The 17,461-nt window shown below is 34.4% G+C and overlaps 2 protein-coding genes across 9 annotated transcripts in view; one reads left to right on the top strand and one right to left on the bottom strand.

Annotated features, from left to right (window-relative positions):
* The window catches only part of MIPOL1 (mirror-image polydactyly 1), a 346,606-nt gene that overhangs the window by 201,488 nt on the left and 127,657 nt on the right, over nt 1-17,461 (top strand). For all 8 annotated transcript variants that reach the window (XM_073895119.1, XM_073895117.1, XM_073895116.1 and 5 more), the window contains one exon: nt 13,224-13,318. In XM_073895119.1, the coding sequence (XP_073751220.1) occupies nt 13,224-13,318 (95 nt within the window). The remainder of the gene's footprint in view (nt 1-13,223; nt 13,319-17,461) is intronic.
* Nucleotides 1-17,461, bottom strand: part of FOXA1 (forkhead box A1) — a 185,202-nt gene that overhangs the window by 33,009 nt on the left and 134,732 nt on the right. The window lies entirely within an intron of this gene.

Raw genomic sequence — 17,461 nt, forward strand, 5'->3', positions numbered from 1 at the left:
AAAAGAGCTAGGAATTGGGAGTAAACGGTGTCATCTCTAGAGTCGTCACAATAGGATGTAATGGCAAGTTTAATGTTGAAGAGGTTGGCAAAGTAGTTAATGCACAGACTCAGGATTATTTACTAAACTGGTAGTCAAGAGTTCTGAGTTCAAATTCTGCTTCTAACACTAACTTTTACTTATAATTTTATTTTTTTAAAGATTTTTATTATTTATTTATTTGAAAGAGAGAAAGCACAGAGGGAGAGGGAGAAGCAAGCCCCCCCCCCCCCGCCGCCCCGAGCAGGGAGTCTGATGTGGGACTCGATCCCAGGACCGTGGGATCATGACCTGAACCCAGAATGACAGACTTCATGGATAAAGTGTTCTTGGCTGCATATTTTTCCCATTTAGCACATTGAATATATCATGCCAGTCCTTTCTGGCCTGCCAGGTCTCTGTGGACAGGTCTGCTGTCAGCCTTATGTTTCTACCTTTGTAGGTTAAGGACCTCTTGTCCTGAACTGCTTTCAGGATTTTCTCTTTATCTTTGAAATTTACAAGCCTTATGTGCAGGTGTTGACCTATTTTTATTGATTTTCAGGGGTGTTCTCCATGCCTGCTGGACTTGAATGCCTGTTTTCTTCCCCAGATTAGGGAAGTTCTCAGAATAATTTGTTCAAATAAACCTTCTTCCCCCCTCTCTCTCTCCTCCTCTTCTGGGACCCCTATTATTCAAATATTATTTCACTTTATGGTATTGCTGATTCTCAGATTCTCCCCTCATGATCCAGCAGTTGTTTTTCTCTCTTTTTCTCAGCTTCCTTATTCTCCATCATTTTGTCTTCTATATCACTGACTTTTGCTTCTTCCCCTTTATCCTAGCAGTTAGATCCTCCATTTTTTTACTGCATCTCAGTAATAGCATTTTTAATTTGGGCCTGATTAGATTTTAGTTCTTTTACTTCTACAGTAAGGGATTCTCTAGTATCTTCTATGCTTTTTTCAAGCCCAGCTAGTATCTTTATAATCGTTTTTTGAATTCTAGTTCTGACATCTTACTTATATCCATATTGACTAAATCCCTGGCAGTGAGTACTTCTTCCTGTTCTTTCTTTTGGGGTGAGTTTCTCCATCTCAACATTATGTCCAGAAAAGAACAGATGAAAGTGAGAGAAAAGACAAAAATAGCAACAGCATGAGGAAACTACGAACAAAACAAACCAGAAGAAAACAAACAAAATAAAATCAAACAAGAAGTAACACAGAACAAAACAATAAACTAGATACTGGGTGTATTTTGGTCTGTTTGTTAAAAGAAACTAGATCCCAAAATAGGAAAGAATGAAAAACTTATATATATACAAAAATAAAATAAAATACAATGAAAGGAAACCAAAAATTATATATATGGCATATATATAAAAATAAAATTAAAAAAGAATTTAAAAAGGAATTGGTAAAATAAGAAAATAGCTGGAAAAAATAAAACTGAAAGACTAAAGAATAAAAAAAACCCACAAAAACCCACAAATGCTATATATTGTTTTCCCCAAGAGCTGAAGTTTTGCAGTTCTCTATGAACCGTAAACCTGGTGTTAGCTGGTTGTTCCTGCTGGTCTTCTGGGGGAGGGGCCTGTTGTACTGATTCTCAGGTTTCCTTGCCCTGGTGGAATTGCATTCCCCCCCTCCCCTTGCCAGGGGGCCAAGCTCTGGGTAAGCAGCTCCAGATTGCACTGTTTTGCTCCCTGAGAGCTTTCAGCACCAATTGCGGGGGGGAGGGATGAAAACAGTAGTGCCCCGATATCTAGCCCCAGAGCTGAAAGTTCACACACGCGCACACACACACGCACACACACACAAACACACCCCACTCACCACCCCCCACCTCTCTCTTCATTGAGCCCTCACAGAAAAGCAGTCAATCACTCTTGTCTCCCTGGTTTCCATCTCCTAACTCTCTGTTCACCCAGCCTGTGACCAAGTGTTTTTATCTAGGCATGTAAACCAGTTTCCAGTCTCCAAACTTTACAGACTCCTGTGGCATGGACCCATGCTGTTCCTCCTGGGGAGGGAGGGGTTCTTGCCCTACTTCTTCCTTTTGCTGGACCCCTTCCTTTCACTGGACCATGTAGTGGTTCACAGTTTATGGCAACACTGAGCAGAAAGCCAGGGTCTAGGCACCTAGACTCACTGCTTTCAGCCTGCTTCCCTGCTCTGATACTTGGGAACTCTGCTGCACTCAGGCACCCCCATTCTTTTTGTGACCCTAGGGGTCCTGAGACCATGCTGTCCCATCTAGAATTCTGCCCCAGTTTGCCACCTGAGCACCTTTAAGCCAGGGATGTCCCCAACGGTAGCAGACTTCTAAAAGTTCCAATTTTGTGCTCCACTGCTTTATAATACTTTCCAGTAGCCTGCTTAAGAGCTCCCTCCCCACTGAGGTTTATCTTCCAATATATCGCCCCAGATTCACATCTCTACACCTCCTATCTTGCAAAAAGTGGTAGCTTTTCTATTTATAGAATTGCAGCAATTCTTTCCCTTGCTCCTCCGCCATCTTAACTTCTCCTAGCCATGTGATCAAAATTCTTATATAGACAAACTTTACATCTCCAGTATTTTCATAAAACAATGTTAAAAGAAAAAAATATTGTTAGGATGACTATATCCAAAATTTTACCTCACTTTTCATATATTTGTGTTTTAGACTAGACAGCCCTACAGTAGGTTGTTTTCAGGGAAGGGCTTGCAAATGCAATCTGAAACATAAATCGTTTCTACTTAAAAGCAGGTCAGGAATATTATGAAAATAAATAAATCCAGTTAATATACTTTGAGAATTCTAAATGTTAAATTACAAAAGCAGATTGGTCTATTTTTGATGGTATAATATGTGTTAAATTTCAATATAAAATTCTTCCTTCAGTGCTTCCAAAAAGTTTGGGAACACTTTTGCTGTTAATTAGCAGGTCCTGGAAAAACTCTAATTTTCATACATTGCTAGACTTACAGAAAATAAAGGAAATGTTTCAAAATTTTACTTCACAAAAAAATTGAGAGTAGAACCAGAGACAAACACCTCTCCAACAGTAAGCAAACAAATGGTCTACAGCTGCACTAAGGGCAAACATCTATAGAAGTACTCTCATCTTCAGCTGGGATCCCAATTCCTAGACCAGCAGCAAGGCTAGGAAGCTGAGCCAGAAACTCCAGCATTAATCCAGTCTTCTTGAACTTCATCTAGAGTTTTCTCTCCTGGCTCCCGGATGAAATAGGCACAAATCCTCAAAGGAAGGCATCCCTAATTTAGTCCAGTAGGATCCAATAAATTATTATCAAGAAAACATGAATTCACAACCAAAAATCAGTTAAACACATGAGGAAGAAAACCATCATTAATGACAGTCACAACAGATACAACTTCCAAAAAAGAACACACAAACACAACAAACAAATTCATCTAAAGAATATAGAATAGCTATGTTTGAAATGCCTCAATGAATATTTAAATAGAGTATGAATCACAACCATGAATAAACCAAAAGCATTTTCTAGGAAACACCATGCAAATCTGGAAAAGAATCACATACAAGTTCAAAATAAAAACGTTTTTGAAGTAAAACACTCTAGATAAATATTAAATTATATACAGCTGAAGAAAGAATTAGGGAGCTGGAAGACATATGAATTGGAGTGTATCTGAAAAATCACCCATAATATACAACACCAGTAAATAAAACCAATATATATTTTTTTAAGATTTTATTTATTTGAGAGAGAGCAAGCATGAGTGGAGGGGGGAGGGTGCAGAGGGAGAGGGAGAAGCAGACTCCCAGCTGAGCAGGAGCCCGATGCGGGGCTTGATCCCAGGACCCCAGGATCATGACTTGAACCGAAGGCAGATGCTCAACCAACCGAGCCACCCAGGCGCCCCAATAAAACCAATATTAAGAGATAGAGAGTAAGCTAGTACAACAAACATTTAACTGGGCTCCCAAAAGGAGAGAATACAGACAATCTTGGAAAAGCATTGTTAGAACAGAAAATGAGATTTTTTTCTAAAGCTGATGAAAGATATTCTTCCAAAGCAAGATAAGAAGGAAATCCACACCTAATCACATCATAATGAAATAGAAAAATACTAACATCAAAGAGACATTTATAAAAGTAGCCTGCTTAAAGGAAAAAGATTACTTTCAAATGAGCAACAGTTCAATTCTCAACAGAGCAGTTGAAGTCAGGAAACATTGGAATAATGCTTTCAATGTGCTGAAAGAAAATACCTGCTAATTTAAAATCATATACCCCAAATGAATATCCTCAAAGAATGAATATGAAATAAACACATTATCAGACCACTAAAATTGATTAAGTCATTTGCAGCTTTATATTAAACTTTTAAGAGTTGTTTACACAGAAGGAACATGACTCCATAAGGAACCTTCCAACCAGGAAGGAATAAAACACAAAAGTGACAAATGCACACTGACTCAAAAAAATATATAGTACTGATATTCTTTGAGGTTTAAATCTAAATAAATTAGAATACATTAAGAATAAACAGTAACAAATAAACTGGGAGGAGAGTAAATTGAGTTAAAGGGTTTTAGGACCTATTATTGTCCAGGAGTATTAATATTTGGTTTTCTGATAAGTCAAATATTTTTCTTGTAGTTCCTAAGATAACCATTAAAAGAATATAAAGGAGGGTATAACATTCAAAGTAAAGAGAGGGATATAGGATGATAATAATAAAAGAATCCAAAAGATAGTAAGGAAAGGTGATATAAAAAGAAAAAAGAGAAGTATCAGAATAAAAAGAGCATGATAGGATTACATATTTAACCCCAAATTTATCAGTAATTACATTAAATGTGAAGGAATCAAATGTTCAAGTTAAAAGATGAAGATTGTTAGACTGGAAAAAAATAATACATGCTGTTTACTATGGTCACTTCTAAACCTAGGCATATAAAAGAGCTTGAAATTAAAAGGATGTAAAAAAGATATGCCATGCCAAAGCTAACAAAAAGATTACTCTTGAAACTATGTTAACATTAGGCAAAATATAATTTAAAGCTACAAGGTTTTTTTTGTTTGCTTTGCTTCATATGTAATAAGTAAAATCATTCCTCCTTGACAAGGTGGTTTCCTGTCACACTGCAGTGTTACCATGGAAGCACACAGTAGCCATGAACCACTATTAATTCCTTTTTTCCTTTTTATCATTATATGCCCTGAAGAACCTGTTCTAAAACTGTGGGTTTCAGATATTTTGTTTCATTGCCTTTAGAAACTATTCACTTTATATAGATCAAATGTATTGAAATGTTGGCATTTCCATTTTTCAGTTTTTCTGACATTATCTGATGTTCTGACAACATTATCTGACAACATTAACAAAAAGCTTATATAGACCAACACGTATTCTGGGCTCTGTGTAAACCTATAGTCTCTGACACTCAAGATCTATAATTTGCAAACTGTGGCCTCTGAACCAACTGACCGTTTCTGTAAATTTTTATTGGAACAATCCTTGCCCATTCATTTATATAGTGTGTATGGTTCTTGTCACACTGCAACAACTGAGTAGTTGCAAGAAAGACTATATGGCCCACAAGTCTAAAATATTTATTACCTGGACTAAAATGATCATACTCTAGACTATCACATGACTCGAACTGGTACTTTAAGCCCAGTCCTTTCTCACTTTATTGACCTGTTACTTGGTACAGTGCTATTTCTTGTTGGCATCAATTATTTCCACAATAATTTTACATCCAAAATTCAATAGAGTCTATTGTACAGCTTATGTATTTGTTCACTTTGATATGGCTATATCAAATAGTAAGTTATCCCATTTTATCACTGCATAATAGTCATGTGAAATAGGTATTATCACCCCCATTTTACTAATGAAAAAAATTGAGGTTCAGAGGCCCTAATTCAGAGTCATAGGACTACTTACTGGTAGCCAAACCTAACTTTGCTCTGAATCACTGTGCTGCACTCTCTGGAATACTTCTCTCTACCTCCGTTCTCTCTTTTGTGGACTCAGTTCACTGCTCAGGAATCATTGTCTGCCTATGAATATTTTGATTTCTGCTTCCATTACAAACTGTTTTCTTCCCTTTCTTATGTCAGACCATAGATCACTAGACAGTGCATATAAGACTGCTTTTGAGTCTGGAACCTGATCATCCTTGGTCTGAAAGATATCTCATGAGGACAAAATATTACCTCTTAGGAATAGTCTTTGAAGGGCAATACACTGTGGTAATATACTGTGGTGAGCAATCCCAGTTTTCCTAGGAAGTGGGGGTATAATTGAAATAGTCATTTTTATCCTTTTGATAGTAGCTTTTAATTTTTTAGATATCCTTCTGCGTGATATTTAGTTATGCGTCTTTACTAGGTTCATAACCTGCTTCTGAGGTGAAAAAAGTAAAATACTAAAATGGCTATAGTCATTAAGCAGTTTTCTAATTTGATTTATTGTTTGAACATAACTAATTAGATTCCTTACAAATGTGTTCAGTAGTGTAACACAGTCTATACGTTTATGATTACTCTATAAAACAATTCTATTAAAACAGTTAACATACATATTAAATTATGCCATATTGAAATGTGGTCTTGTATGGTAGAATAAGTGTTTTTGGATATTTGTATTCTAGTTCCAGCTTTCCTTCTAACCAATTATGAAAGCTTGGACAATTTCCAAATGTTTCCTTAAACATATATTAACAACAATTTCCTCACCTATGAAGTTGGGGACTATATTACGTCTAAGATCCTTTTCAGGTCTAAAATTATTTGATTCTGTGATTTAATTTGTACTGTGTGCTTCTTTACTTAGCAGATATCACACATAAAATCAAATGCCTCTGTTCTCTGATAAAACAGATTACCATTAATGGTCTTGGAGTTACCAAAGGAAGGCTTAATTATATCAGACTATTACTATTAAAAACACATTCAAACAAAACACAACAAGATTTTGAAGTAAGATAAAAATGGTTTCTCCACAATATCCCTGACAAATAGTGTTCAGTGATATAGATAGTGCAGTGTTTTCTTTGTCTGTCATTCTAAAGTACCAGATAAGAGTCTAAGGAAACAATGTAGTTCATTTCTAATTTGGTAGCAATACAAATGGTTGTCCTATTTAGATGGCATTGTTCAAAATATAGTTTAAAAATGAGACTTTCAGTGATAAGACTAAGCTAACATTAGTTAACCAACTTTTTTTTCAGTCACTTAAATAAGTTCTGGGGATATAATGTACAGCATAGTAACTAAAGTTAACGGTACTGTATCATATGTTTAAAACTTGCTAAGAGAGTATATCTTAAAAGTTCTCATCACAAGGAAAAAAATGTGTAACTATGTGAGCTGATGGTTGGTAACTAAATTTATTGTGGTAATCATTTCACAATATATACATACATAAAATCATTATGTTGTACACCTAAAACTAATATGATGTTATCTGTCAAATACATCTCAGTAAAACTGAAAACGAACAAAAAAAGATAATGGTATAAGGGATAAAAGGTATAGGGAGAAGATAATAAAGATATAAAACGCACACTGATTGTTCTGTAAACTTCTACTTATTATCAATAACTGTTATCAAGAGATGTTTTGATTCCATTGCCTCACCTGGAATTAGTTCAGCTGCTCCTCCCAGGTGTTCTAAGCAATACCTTTTACATGTTGGGAATAAGTATGAAAGGTAGCTGGAGGACATATAAAATTCTGGAGTACATCATTGAAGATTGCAATTAAAACTTCACATTTTTCCTTATATAGAAAACAAAAGAAAGGATCAAGAATGTTGCAGTTGTCTTTTTTTAATAGAGAATACTACTCACAAGAAAAAGACAAGGTATCGTTTTTGTGTGTGAGTGGAGTGAGGAGATGAGAAGAAATCTAAAACACATGCCACCGGCCAGATAAAGATATTTTGGTAATGCTCAGAAGAGAAATTATTTTTTTGGAGCAGGGAAATTATACTAGGTTAAAAATCATTTCACATTTTGGGGCACCTGACTGGCTCAGTCAGCAGAGCATCCAACTCTTGATCTCAGGGTCTTGATCTCAAGGTCATGAGTTCAAGCCCCACACTGGGCATGGAGCTTACTTTAAAAAAAGAAAGAAAATAAAACAAAGTACTCATTTCACATTTTAACATTGCTGTATGCTTGTTAAAATAGATGGTATCTTAGAAGTATTATTGGCATGATTTTTCTGCATAAAATTATAGTGTTTTAAAATCAGTAGTATCTTAGATTCAATGAAATTTGGTGATAAGCTCATAAAATTTGTTAGTTTTGTTTAGAGAGTTTTAAATTTGTTTAGAAAGTTTTAAAAATATAATTATGATTATATATGCTTAGAAATATTTTTTGTTAAAATAGTAAAATTAGTGGATTTAGGAGACCATGTTTTAGTAAAGACGAGAAATGTTTTTAATAGATAAATTTTGGTGGAGTAAGCAGCAGAATGTTCATATTCTTACTAGTATTAGGGAGAGATGAACCAGCAGCACAGTTTGAGAAGTAGGAGATCCAGCTAATGACTAAATACAGTGTTAACTCCTAGTTGTTCCCATTACTAAGACTAAATACACACGACTCCCAGTTACAAGACTCCTTCATGCCGAAAACTTAGGTGAAGTTTTGGAGGAATTAGAATAAAGAACAAAAAGAGCAATTATATGTGGAAAGGCTTGAGTGATATATAAAAAGGCAGCATGCTCAAGAGTATCTGGTACATCTCTGCTTGTCCTTTTCCCTGCAAGTGTGGCTAAGACATATGAAAATTAATCAAGTGCTTGTGAACCCACACATTGGTGGGTTATTTTTCAAATTCCTAAGTAATTATTTTTTGTCTCTGTCATATGTTCTTAAGAATATAGGTTGACCTAGCATATATGTGTATGTGTGTATATAAACATATATATGTTGTGTTCACATATATTTACATATGTATATCCGAGAATGTTATATAGTCTTGCAAGTTGCTTAATTTTTGTGAACTTCAATTTTATCACCTGTAAAATAAGGATAATTGGAGTTCTCTCATAGGTTGATTGTGGGGATAGACTATAGGATTTCAAGCACTTGATACGATGCCCAACCCATAGTAGGCATTCAACAAATGGCATTATAGTTAAGCACAGATGCTTTCAAGTTACATCAATTTAAGCAGCAAGTTTGGCAGTTTTTTTATAGTATATATAGCTTTATAAAGTACATCACTTTATATAAAATATATAAACACATTATACACACTTAGCATAGGACCCATTCCATTCCTTGGTATTTACCTAAAAGAGATGAAGGCATTGTTCCACAAAGTTACCTATATGCTGATGTTTATAGGAGCTTTATTAATAATTGCCCCAAACTGGAAACAACCCAAATGTCCATCAATTGGTGAATGTATATATAGATTTTGGTACATCCCTACGATGGAATACTACTCAGTGACATAAAGGGATGAACCATTGATAAATGTAATAGTATGAATGAATCCCAAAAGCATTAAGTAAAAGAAGCCAAATTCAAAAGGCTCCCTACTACATGATTCCATTTGTGTGTCACATTCTAGAAAAGGCAAACTATAGGAATAAAAATCACAAGTGGTTGCCAGGGATTGGGTGTAAAGGGAAGACGTTGACTATATTGGTGCACCAAGGAACATTGTGGATGAATGGAAATATTCTGTATCTTGATTGTGATGGCTGTTATATGACCATAAATTTGTCAAAATTTATACAACTGTACATCATAGATGGGTAAATTTTTACTTTGTGTAAGTTATAACTCAATAAACTTGACTTTAAAAAATACATCCATGTATACTTATGTGATACATGATGCATGTTTTACTTCAATAAAGATTTTATCTAAAAATATACCTATAAGTAGAAAAAGTGTTATAGTTGTGTAAAACATTTATTAAAACTCAGATTGTATATAGAAATCCTGACTCACTGAAGGCCTTGCTCAAAAATATAAGTATCTTTATCAAAAATTTCAAGGTAAGTAAATACATAGATTCTAAGCATTACAGTAAAAGGGGTATTATAGAAAATTTAATCCAAAAGAAGGAGAGACAAAAAAGAGCAAAGAAAACAGGATATATGAAACATGAAAAATATGTACAAATAAATCCAAATATATCTGTAATCACAGTATATAGCACATCTTTACAACATGTGAAGATAAGTATTATCAGATAAACATATATCAACATGAATAAAAGTCAAAAGTACAATGCCAAAAAAGCAGTTGCCTGTGAAATATGTGAAGTATCATTTATATAAAGTTTAAAACCTGCAAAAAAATATACATTACCTATAAGTATTTAACTATATAATAAAAGTATAAAATGTCCTTGAAAATGATAAACCCAAATTCATGGAAGTGTTCACTTTGGGGGTGGAAGGGAAGGAGGGAGTATAACTAGTAAGTGCGATATATGGGTTGGGATAGAGGATTTTTTTTTTAAATAGGAAGCAAGATAAAAAAATATTTTTTAAATTTAAGACAAAGTTTATAACTTTGTAAAGCATGTCATCAGTATTGTAAATAGGTGTATGTCATTGCATATATGCTTATATATACACGTATAGACTGTTTCTGGACAGATGACTGCTAATCTCAGGAGAAGGGATTTGTACTGAGGGTTGGAGGTGGAAGAAAGATTTACTTTACACTGTATTTTCTTATACTTTTTAAATTTTATTAGTTTTTTTAATGCATGTATTTTTATGAGTACACACATAAATGAATGCATGCAGTTTTTTTTTCATGTAATTGCCAGAAATATGGGAAATATGCCCAAGGAACAGGAAAAAATATCTTGTTTACTAATTTCCTTAATGTTTTTTATATGAAATTTATTATTGACTTGTAATTTATTATTGACGTGGAATTATATGATATTAATAGTGAAAGGAAATGCAATAGAAGTAAACAGCACATTTAAATTAGTTTTCTTACATATAACATAGATCCAACTCAAACTAGCCTAAGCTTAAAAAAAAGATTTATGTACTCAGGAAGTCCAAGAGATGGAATGGATCTGAAACTGTCTGGCATAGGGGATCCAGGAGTACAAATGATGTCATCAGGATTCAGTTTTCTTCTGGGGCTGGTGGGATGGAGTACTGTATTTGAACAACCTGGATTATATTTACCTGAGTGGTAGGGAATGAAGTTCATCCTAGCCACCAGGACTGCACAGCATCACTGTGACAGAGGGTAAGGGTATTTCCCCAAAAAAGAAATGCTGGCCAGATGAACATATATCTGATAAAGGAAAAGCCAGGAGGTTTATAATAGCTTTGAACATAGTCAGCAGGGCCTAGACATAAGATTAGACATTTGGATTGCTATGAAGCCACACCAGATCTTCTTAGCCAATTAAATGTGAGAAGTGAGAAAGTCAGTATTACCTGAAGCACAGGGATTTAAGTAAAATTCTCATGTTCCCATTTTTATTGCAGAAATGTCTTAGGCAGAAATCTAATTCATTATGGCGTTTTCCTACCAGAACATTGTTCATTTTGTTTTTGGTTTGGGAGGGGTTTTTTGTTGTTTATTTTGTTTTTGTTTGTTCGTTTTTGCAGAAGTAAGTACCAGGTTAAAAAAAAAATCAAAAATAATCATCTAAGGTACTTAGCATTCTCATATTTTTATTTAGCAAATTCTCTGTTACCTGTCCAATATTTGATATTCCTTAAATACATGCAACAGGATGTTCGACATTTTGTAAGTTGAATGTGATATGTTCTTTTTTGTGTGATTCTTTTTGACCATTAGTCACAGTGGGTATCTGTGTCTTCCATGTTAACCATTTCAATCACATTTTATAGTTTACTGAAAATTGGCAAGCTGTCAATTTTTGACATAAAGAACCAGCCACGTATTTTTAAATGCTTTTTAATAATTTTTGAGAATGTTTTATCTATAATTCTAGAATGTGACATGTTAAAGCAAGCACTCAAACATCTTAAATTTAATGAACAAGTAACTCTTTGTTAGGTTTGCTAGCCCAGATAGAGAACAAATTATTTAACTTAGCTCCTAAAATTATATACAAAGACCTGAATTGTTGCATTGTTTTTATTATTCTCCATTATTCAAATAGAAAAGTGGCATTGTCCAGTGCTCACTTATATTACACTAATTAATTTTCCTGTGGTCAGGATTTCACAGTTTGTCTTACGACTTTATTCTTATGCAAGAAAATAATCCCAGTGAAATCATCTGAGTTCAGCAAAATTAGTGAACTTCTGCCTCCACACTCAATCACTTTTTAATTATTGTCGTTAGTGTAGTTTGTGAGGTGTTTGATAACAATTTGCTCTGTGTTACATATCAAACACCACTTAAAGTGAAAGACAGTCTTTTCATGCAAATCAAAGTTTGAATAAACAAAACTGAAATCTGACTTTACCAGTACCATATTTTAAAAGTTTCATTGAAAACTTTTTGGCTATGCCTGAAACGCAATGGGAAAGATGGGTGGAAGTTGGCAGTTCTTTTAAAACTACAAGTTTGAACTCTGTAGAAAAACTGATTACAGTCCTTTTAAAATTTGAATACTACAGGCAGAGAAGAACAATAACATCCTTTGAAAAAAATACCTCTAACATTCAAGATTGTTGCCATACTCCCTTTAGAGATTTTTGTCCTGCAGAAAAGGAATTGAAAAGGTTAAGTCATATCTGTAAGAATCAGGTTATAGTCTTGTGTATTTTTTTCACATTAAATATCAAAGATGGCTTAACAACATATTCAGAATTTTCTGGGTTTTACTATTAATAAAGTTAAAAGAAAATCTAGTGTGGTCAGGCAGTGGAGCCACATTAAGTTTGTATGTGAAACACCGATTGTGCTTATCTCTACTCTAGATATTGCTCTGAACCCATGTTCCACATTCTGAATTCTGTGTATAAAGTTAAACATTGCAGAGGGCATATATCTGATGATACAGATGAATAAGGATGAAGTTGAGTAATGAGCAAACTTGGTAAATTTAATATGTTCTTCAATATGTGTGTTATTCATATAATTTGATTATTTTATGGGAAATTATGAGACACTACTGAAAATACGGATAGATTTTAAAACTACCACAAATTTAAGGCTATTTATACTGCAATACTGTATCTAACATACCAAAACTAATATTAAAGTTCTTAAAATATTAATTACTTGCAGGCAAAGTTGTTGGCTATGCAACAAGCCAGAGAGACTGCAATTCAACAGTACAAAAAACTAGAAGAAGAAATCCAAACACTTCGAGTTTACTACAGGTAAAATTCTTTTTAACCTGGGCATAAATAAATGATGGTCTGGCCCTATTGAACTATTTGCTCATCTAAATGCCACCTCTGAATGATATATATATTTAAAATAGTACATGAATAACAGTAATAACAGCCTTTTGCCAATTATAGTATAATATGAGAAGTTTTATAAAGGAATGCCACTGAAGGATTTTTAACACTTATTTAATTTATGCTCCAAGAGTAGTTGTGAAATTAATTCAGTAGGTCACACTGGCATTTTTTAATGAAAAGAAATAGAATAGAAAATGTCACTGGGTGTTATACGCAAACAATGAGTCATGGAACACTACATCAAAAACTAATGATGTAATGTATGGTGACTAACATAACATAATAAAATTTAAAAAATTTTTAAAAATGAGTGCGTCTCCTATAGTAAAGGTAAATATTGTTTTATGATATTTTGGTTTCAGTTTGGTGTTGTGTGAAAGAGAGTTAAGATTGTATATTGAGTTATGTGTAAAATATATTTTCCAAATGGATCATGGTAAAAAAAAAAAAAGGTTTGAAAAGTGATGTACAATGTCCTGTATGTTCTCTGATACTTAATAAGATTAAAAAACCCTCAAGTCTGAAGTGTAAGAATTCACTAACTTGGGCTGTGGGTTAGTGAAAGATTTTCTTTTAATTTTGCCCCTTCTCAGAATAATGTTGTTAAGTACAAAAAATGCAATTAAATCAAAATCAGCTTTACTGAAATAGTTATGAAAATATCATGTCATGATATTTTACTATATTCACACATCATTATTAATACATTAAATTAGTATGTCTAACAGCAAGTCTATTTAACTATAATTTCAAAGTAGTGATGACTGTAAATGGTATTTTTGGGATAACTGCAAACCCTGAAATGTGATGTGAAAACACCAGTGGTTCCTATGGGTGCAGTTTCTCAAGAACTGCTAAACAGTACTACTGTAGTTTTTGGCTATGTTCATAATTGTAAGAAATGCTGTATTTACACCAGAGTGAAAAATAAAGATGAATTTTTTTTTCATCCCAAGTTAAGAATGCCTGCTTTAGAACAGTGTTACTGGCATATGTAGTTGGTTATTGTTATGAGTTGAATTGGGTCCCTCAAACAAGATATGTTGAAGTCCTAACCCCTAGAATCTCAGAATGTGACTGTATTTGAAAATAAGGCCTTTAGAGAGGCAGCCAGGTAAAATTAGGTCATTAGCATGGGCTCTAACCTAATATGACTGATGTTCTATAACAAGGAGAAATTTAGACACAGAGATACACACATAGAGGAAGGCTGTATAAAGACACAGGGAGAAGACAACTGTGTGCCTGGCATCCACAAGCCAAGTAATGCCAAATTTTGACAGCTAACACTAAAATGTAGAAGAGGCCTGGGAGGATTCTCACCTATAGCCATCAAAGAGAGCATAACCGAGCTGGCACCTTGATTTTGGACTTGTAGGTAAATTTCTGTTTTAAGCCTCCCAGTTTGTGGTACATTGTTATAGTAGCCTTACGAATTAATGCAGTTATAAAATATTAAGTATGTTTGATTGATGACTGAATGGGGAATCATTTGTCCACAGTTAGAAGCAATGTCTATATGTGATCATGTGCATAAACAAAAACCTGATGATTAATGAAGACATCCCAGCCATTCACCCTTTTTTTTTTTTTGTAACTATAGAGTGAATATGACAATCTTTCCTTCATACTTTACACCAGTGGATTCTCAACTGTTGCTGTGCATTAGAAGCACCTGAGGAGCCTCTCAAAATTCTAATCCCCATCTCCTCCCAGGCCAATTACATCAGTCTCTTGAGGTAGGACTAGGCTGTCAGTGTGTTTTAAGTTCCCTAAAAATTCCCACATGTATTCAAGTTTGAGGGATGCTGCTTTACAAGCACATTTCAGGTAGCTGCATTAAATTAGGGTCTCTTGATAGAATAATAGGAGCATATATTAAATGTGCTACTAGGACTTATGAATATTGTGTAATTTGTGCCCTTGGCTATTGCAGTGCAGTATGAAGTAGCTTCACACTATTGGTAAGGGAGAGTTTTCATGGAAACTTCCCCTGCCATCCTTGTGAGATAGGACAGCAAATGCTTGTTGGTAAAGTGACATTGTCCAGGAATTCTGAGAAGCATATGATAATCTTACATGAACTGACATTTTTTTCTTAAAAAACAAACCTTGATGTCAGTTCTTAATGCTCCTTCTTTTTACTGAATTGCAGATTACTGAAAGATTTTTAAAAATTGTAAAGCCAAAACACTTGTTTTCCGAAGACTTTTTTAATCTACACGAATATAACAGAGTTAAACAATCTCTTCTAGATAAAGAGTTAACAATTGTTGGCTCAAAGATATGCTTCACATGTACCCCTCTCACTGCTACTTAAAAAAAAAAAAGGCTGGTAGTATGCTAAAACTACTGGGATTTGCACTTAAGACAGCCCTGCCTTTTGTGGCTCATATAAGTGAACCTCTCCAAGACCGTTTCCTTTTTGTGAAATTAGAATTATAGCACCTACCTCATACAGTTGTTTTAAGTATGTACAGTTCTTAGCACAGTATTTAGTTTATTGTTAGTGCTCAACCAATGTTAAGATAAATTTACTTTTACACGACGAAGTCAGTGAAGTAGGAGTAGAATCAAAATGTATATCACTGAAGCCAAAGGAGGAGATTTTAAAAAAATTTGAAAAAAAGGTCATCTATTGCTAAATGGTTAAGGAAGATAAGGAGAAAAACTGTCCTTTCTATTTGAAATTAGGTAGTCATTAGTAACCTCCACAGAAGTAGTTTTAATAAAGCATTAGATACAGAAGTCAGTTTTCTGTGAATTGAAGAGTGATTAGAGGTCAAGAAGCATAGTAATTTGGACAATAGAGCAGTCCTTGAAGAAACTTGAATGAGAAAGATGTTAATGATAGTTGAGAAGAAAGGAAGATAGGTTTAGGACTTTTGGTTTTGGTTTTTGAAAAATGGCAGATATTTGAGCCTGCTTATGACTAATTGGAAAGAGCTAATAGAATTGTTATGGATGGAACAGGATTCCTACAGAAAAAGGAAGAGATGGAATTTAGAATCTCCCAAAGCATTTGCCTTGAACAGGAAGATGGTCAGTCACCTTGTGCTCACAGACAGGACTGAAAGAGATAAGAATAGCTGTGGAATAGAAATAAGTGTCAGTTCGCAATTAAGAGTTTCATTTTTTTCTGTAAAGTGAGGGTCAGTGTGGGCTTCTAAAGTGCAGAGGACAGGAGGCTTTGAAAGGGAATGGGAAAGAAAACTAAATAGGGGCAAGAAGACCACGACAAGCAGTCCTAAAGAGCGAGCTGGACATAGATGCTACAGATGAGTTTTAGTTTGTACAGTTGCATAACTTAACACGCTCAACTACCTTGTATAGTAGCACAGAAGGCAAAGGATTGAAATGATCCAGGATTATAAGTTTGCAGGTCTGAAATGATGGAGAGGAGCGTGGTTGAAAGTAAACTAGCAAAAAGTTGTTGAAATGATGAATAATGGTCTAAGCTAAGTAGAGCAGGAAGTAAAACTGAAAGAACATGTATACCAAGAGAAAAAGGAGGAATCAAGAAACCCTAAATCTTGAGATCAAAGAGCAAAGGTGGCAGGAATAAGAAAATTCAAGAGCTAAAAGGATCAGAGGTTGTGGGCAGAAAGTGGACTGTTGCTGTTTAAGATCTCAGAGGTGAAGCATTGACAATATTAAAAGCATTGCCTTAGAAGTAGATGAAATTGAGAGGGGGGGTCACTAGATATGAAGAAGTGAAAAATTTATGAAACTCAAGTATGAATACCCATTTGGATACTGTCTGAAAAGATTGGGTACTCACTGTCAGTGCCATAATGGCAAACAACCTAAAAATAGATAGATAAAAGCTACATGTTGAAATAAACAGCTATATGTATCAAAGGAAGAAACCTGTACAGTGTGTGCTGCACAGGAGAATGTGTGTCTGTGAGGAAAGTTGGGTCCTTTAAGAAGCTCCACATTTCTATTAAAACAGAGAGGTACAGAGAACCTTCATGCATTGTGGATGGGGATATAAAATGATGCATCTGCTGTGGAAAGTAGTTTGGCAGTTCCTCAAAATTAGACATGGAATTC

Source organism: Callorhinus ursinus, unplaced genomic scaffold, assembly GCF_003265705.2.
Source record: "Callorhinus ursinus isolate GAN/ISIS: 27379988/994484 unplaced genomic scaffold, GSC_fseal_2.0 scaffold8, whole genome shotgun sequence".
In the NCBI taxonomy this organism is placed as follows: Eukaryota; Metazoa; Chordata; class Mammalia; order Carnivora; family Otariidae; genus Callorhinus; species Callorhinus ursinus.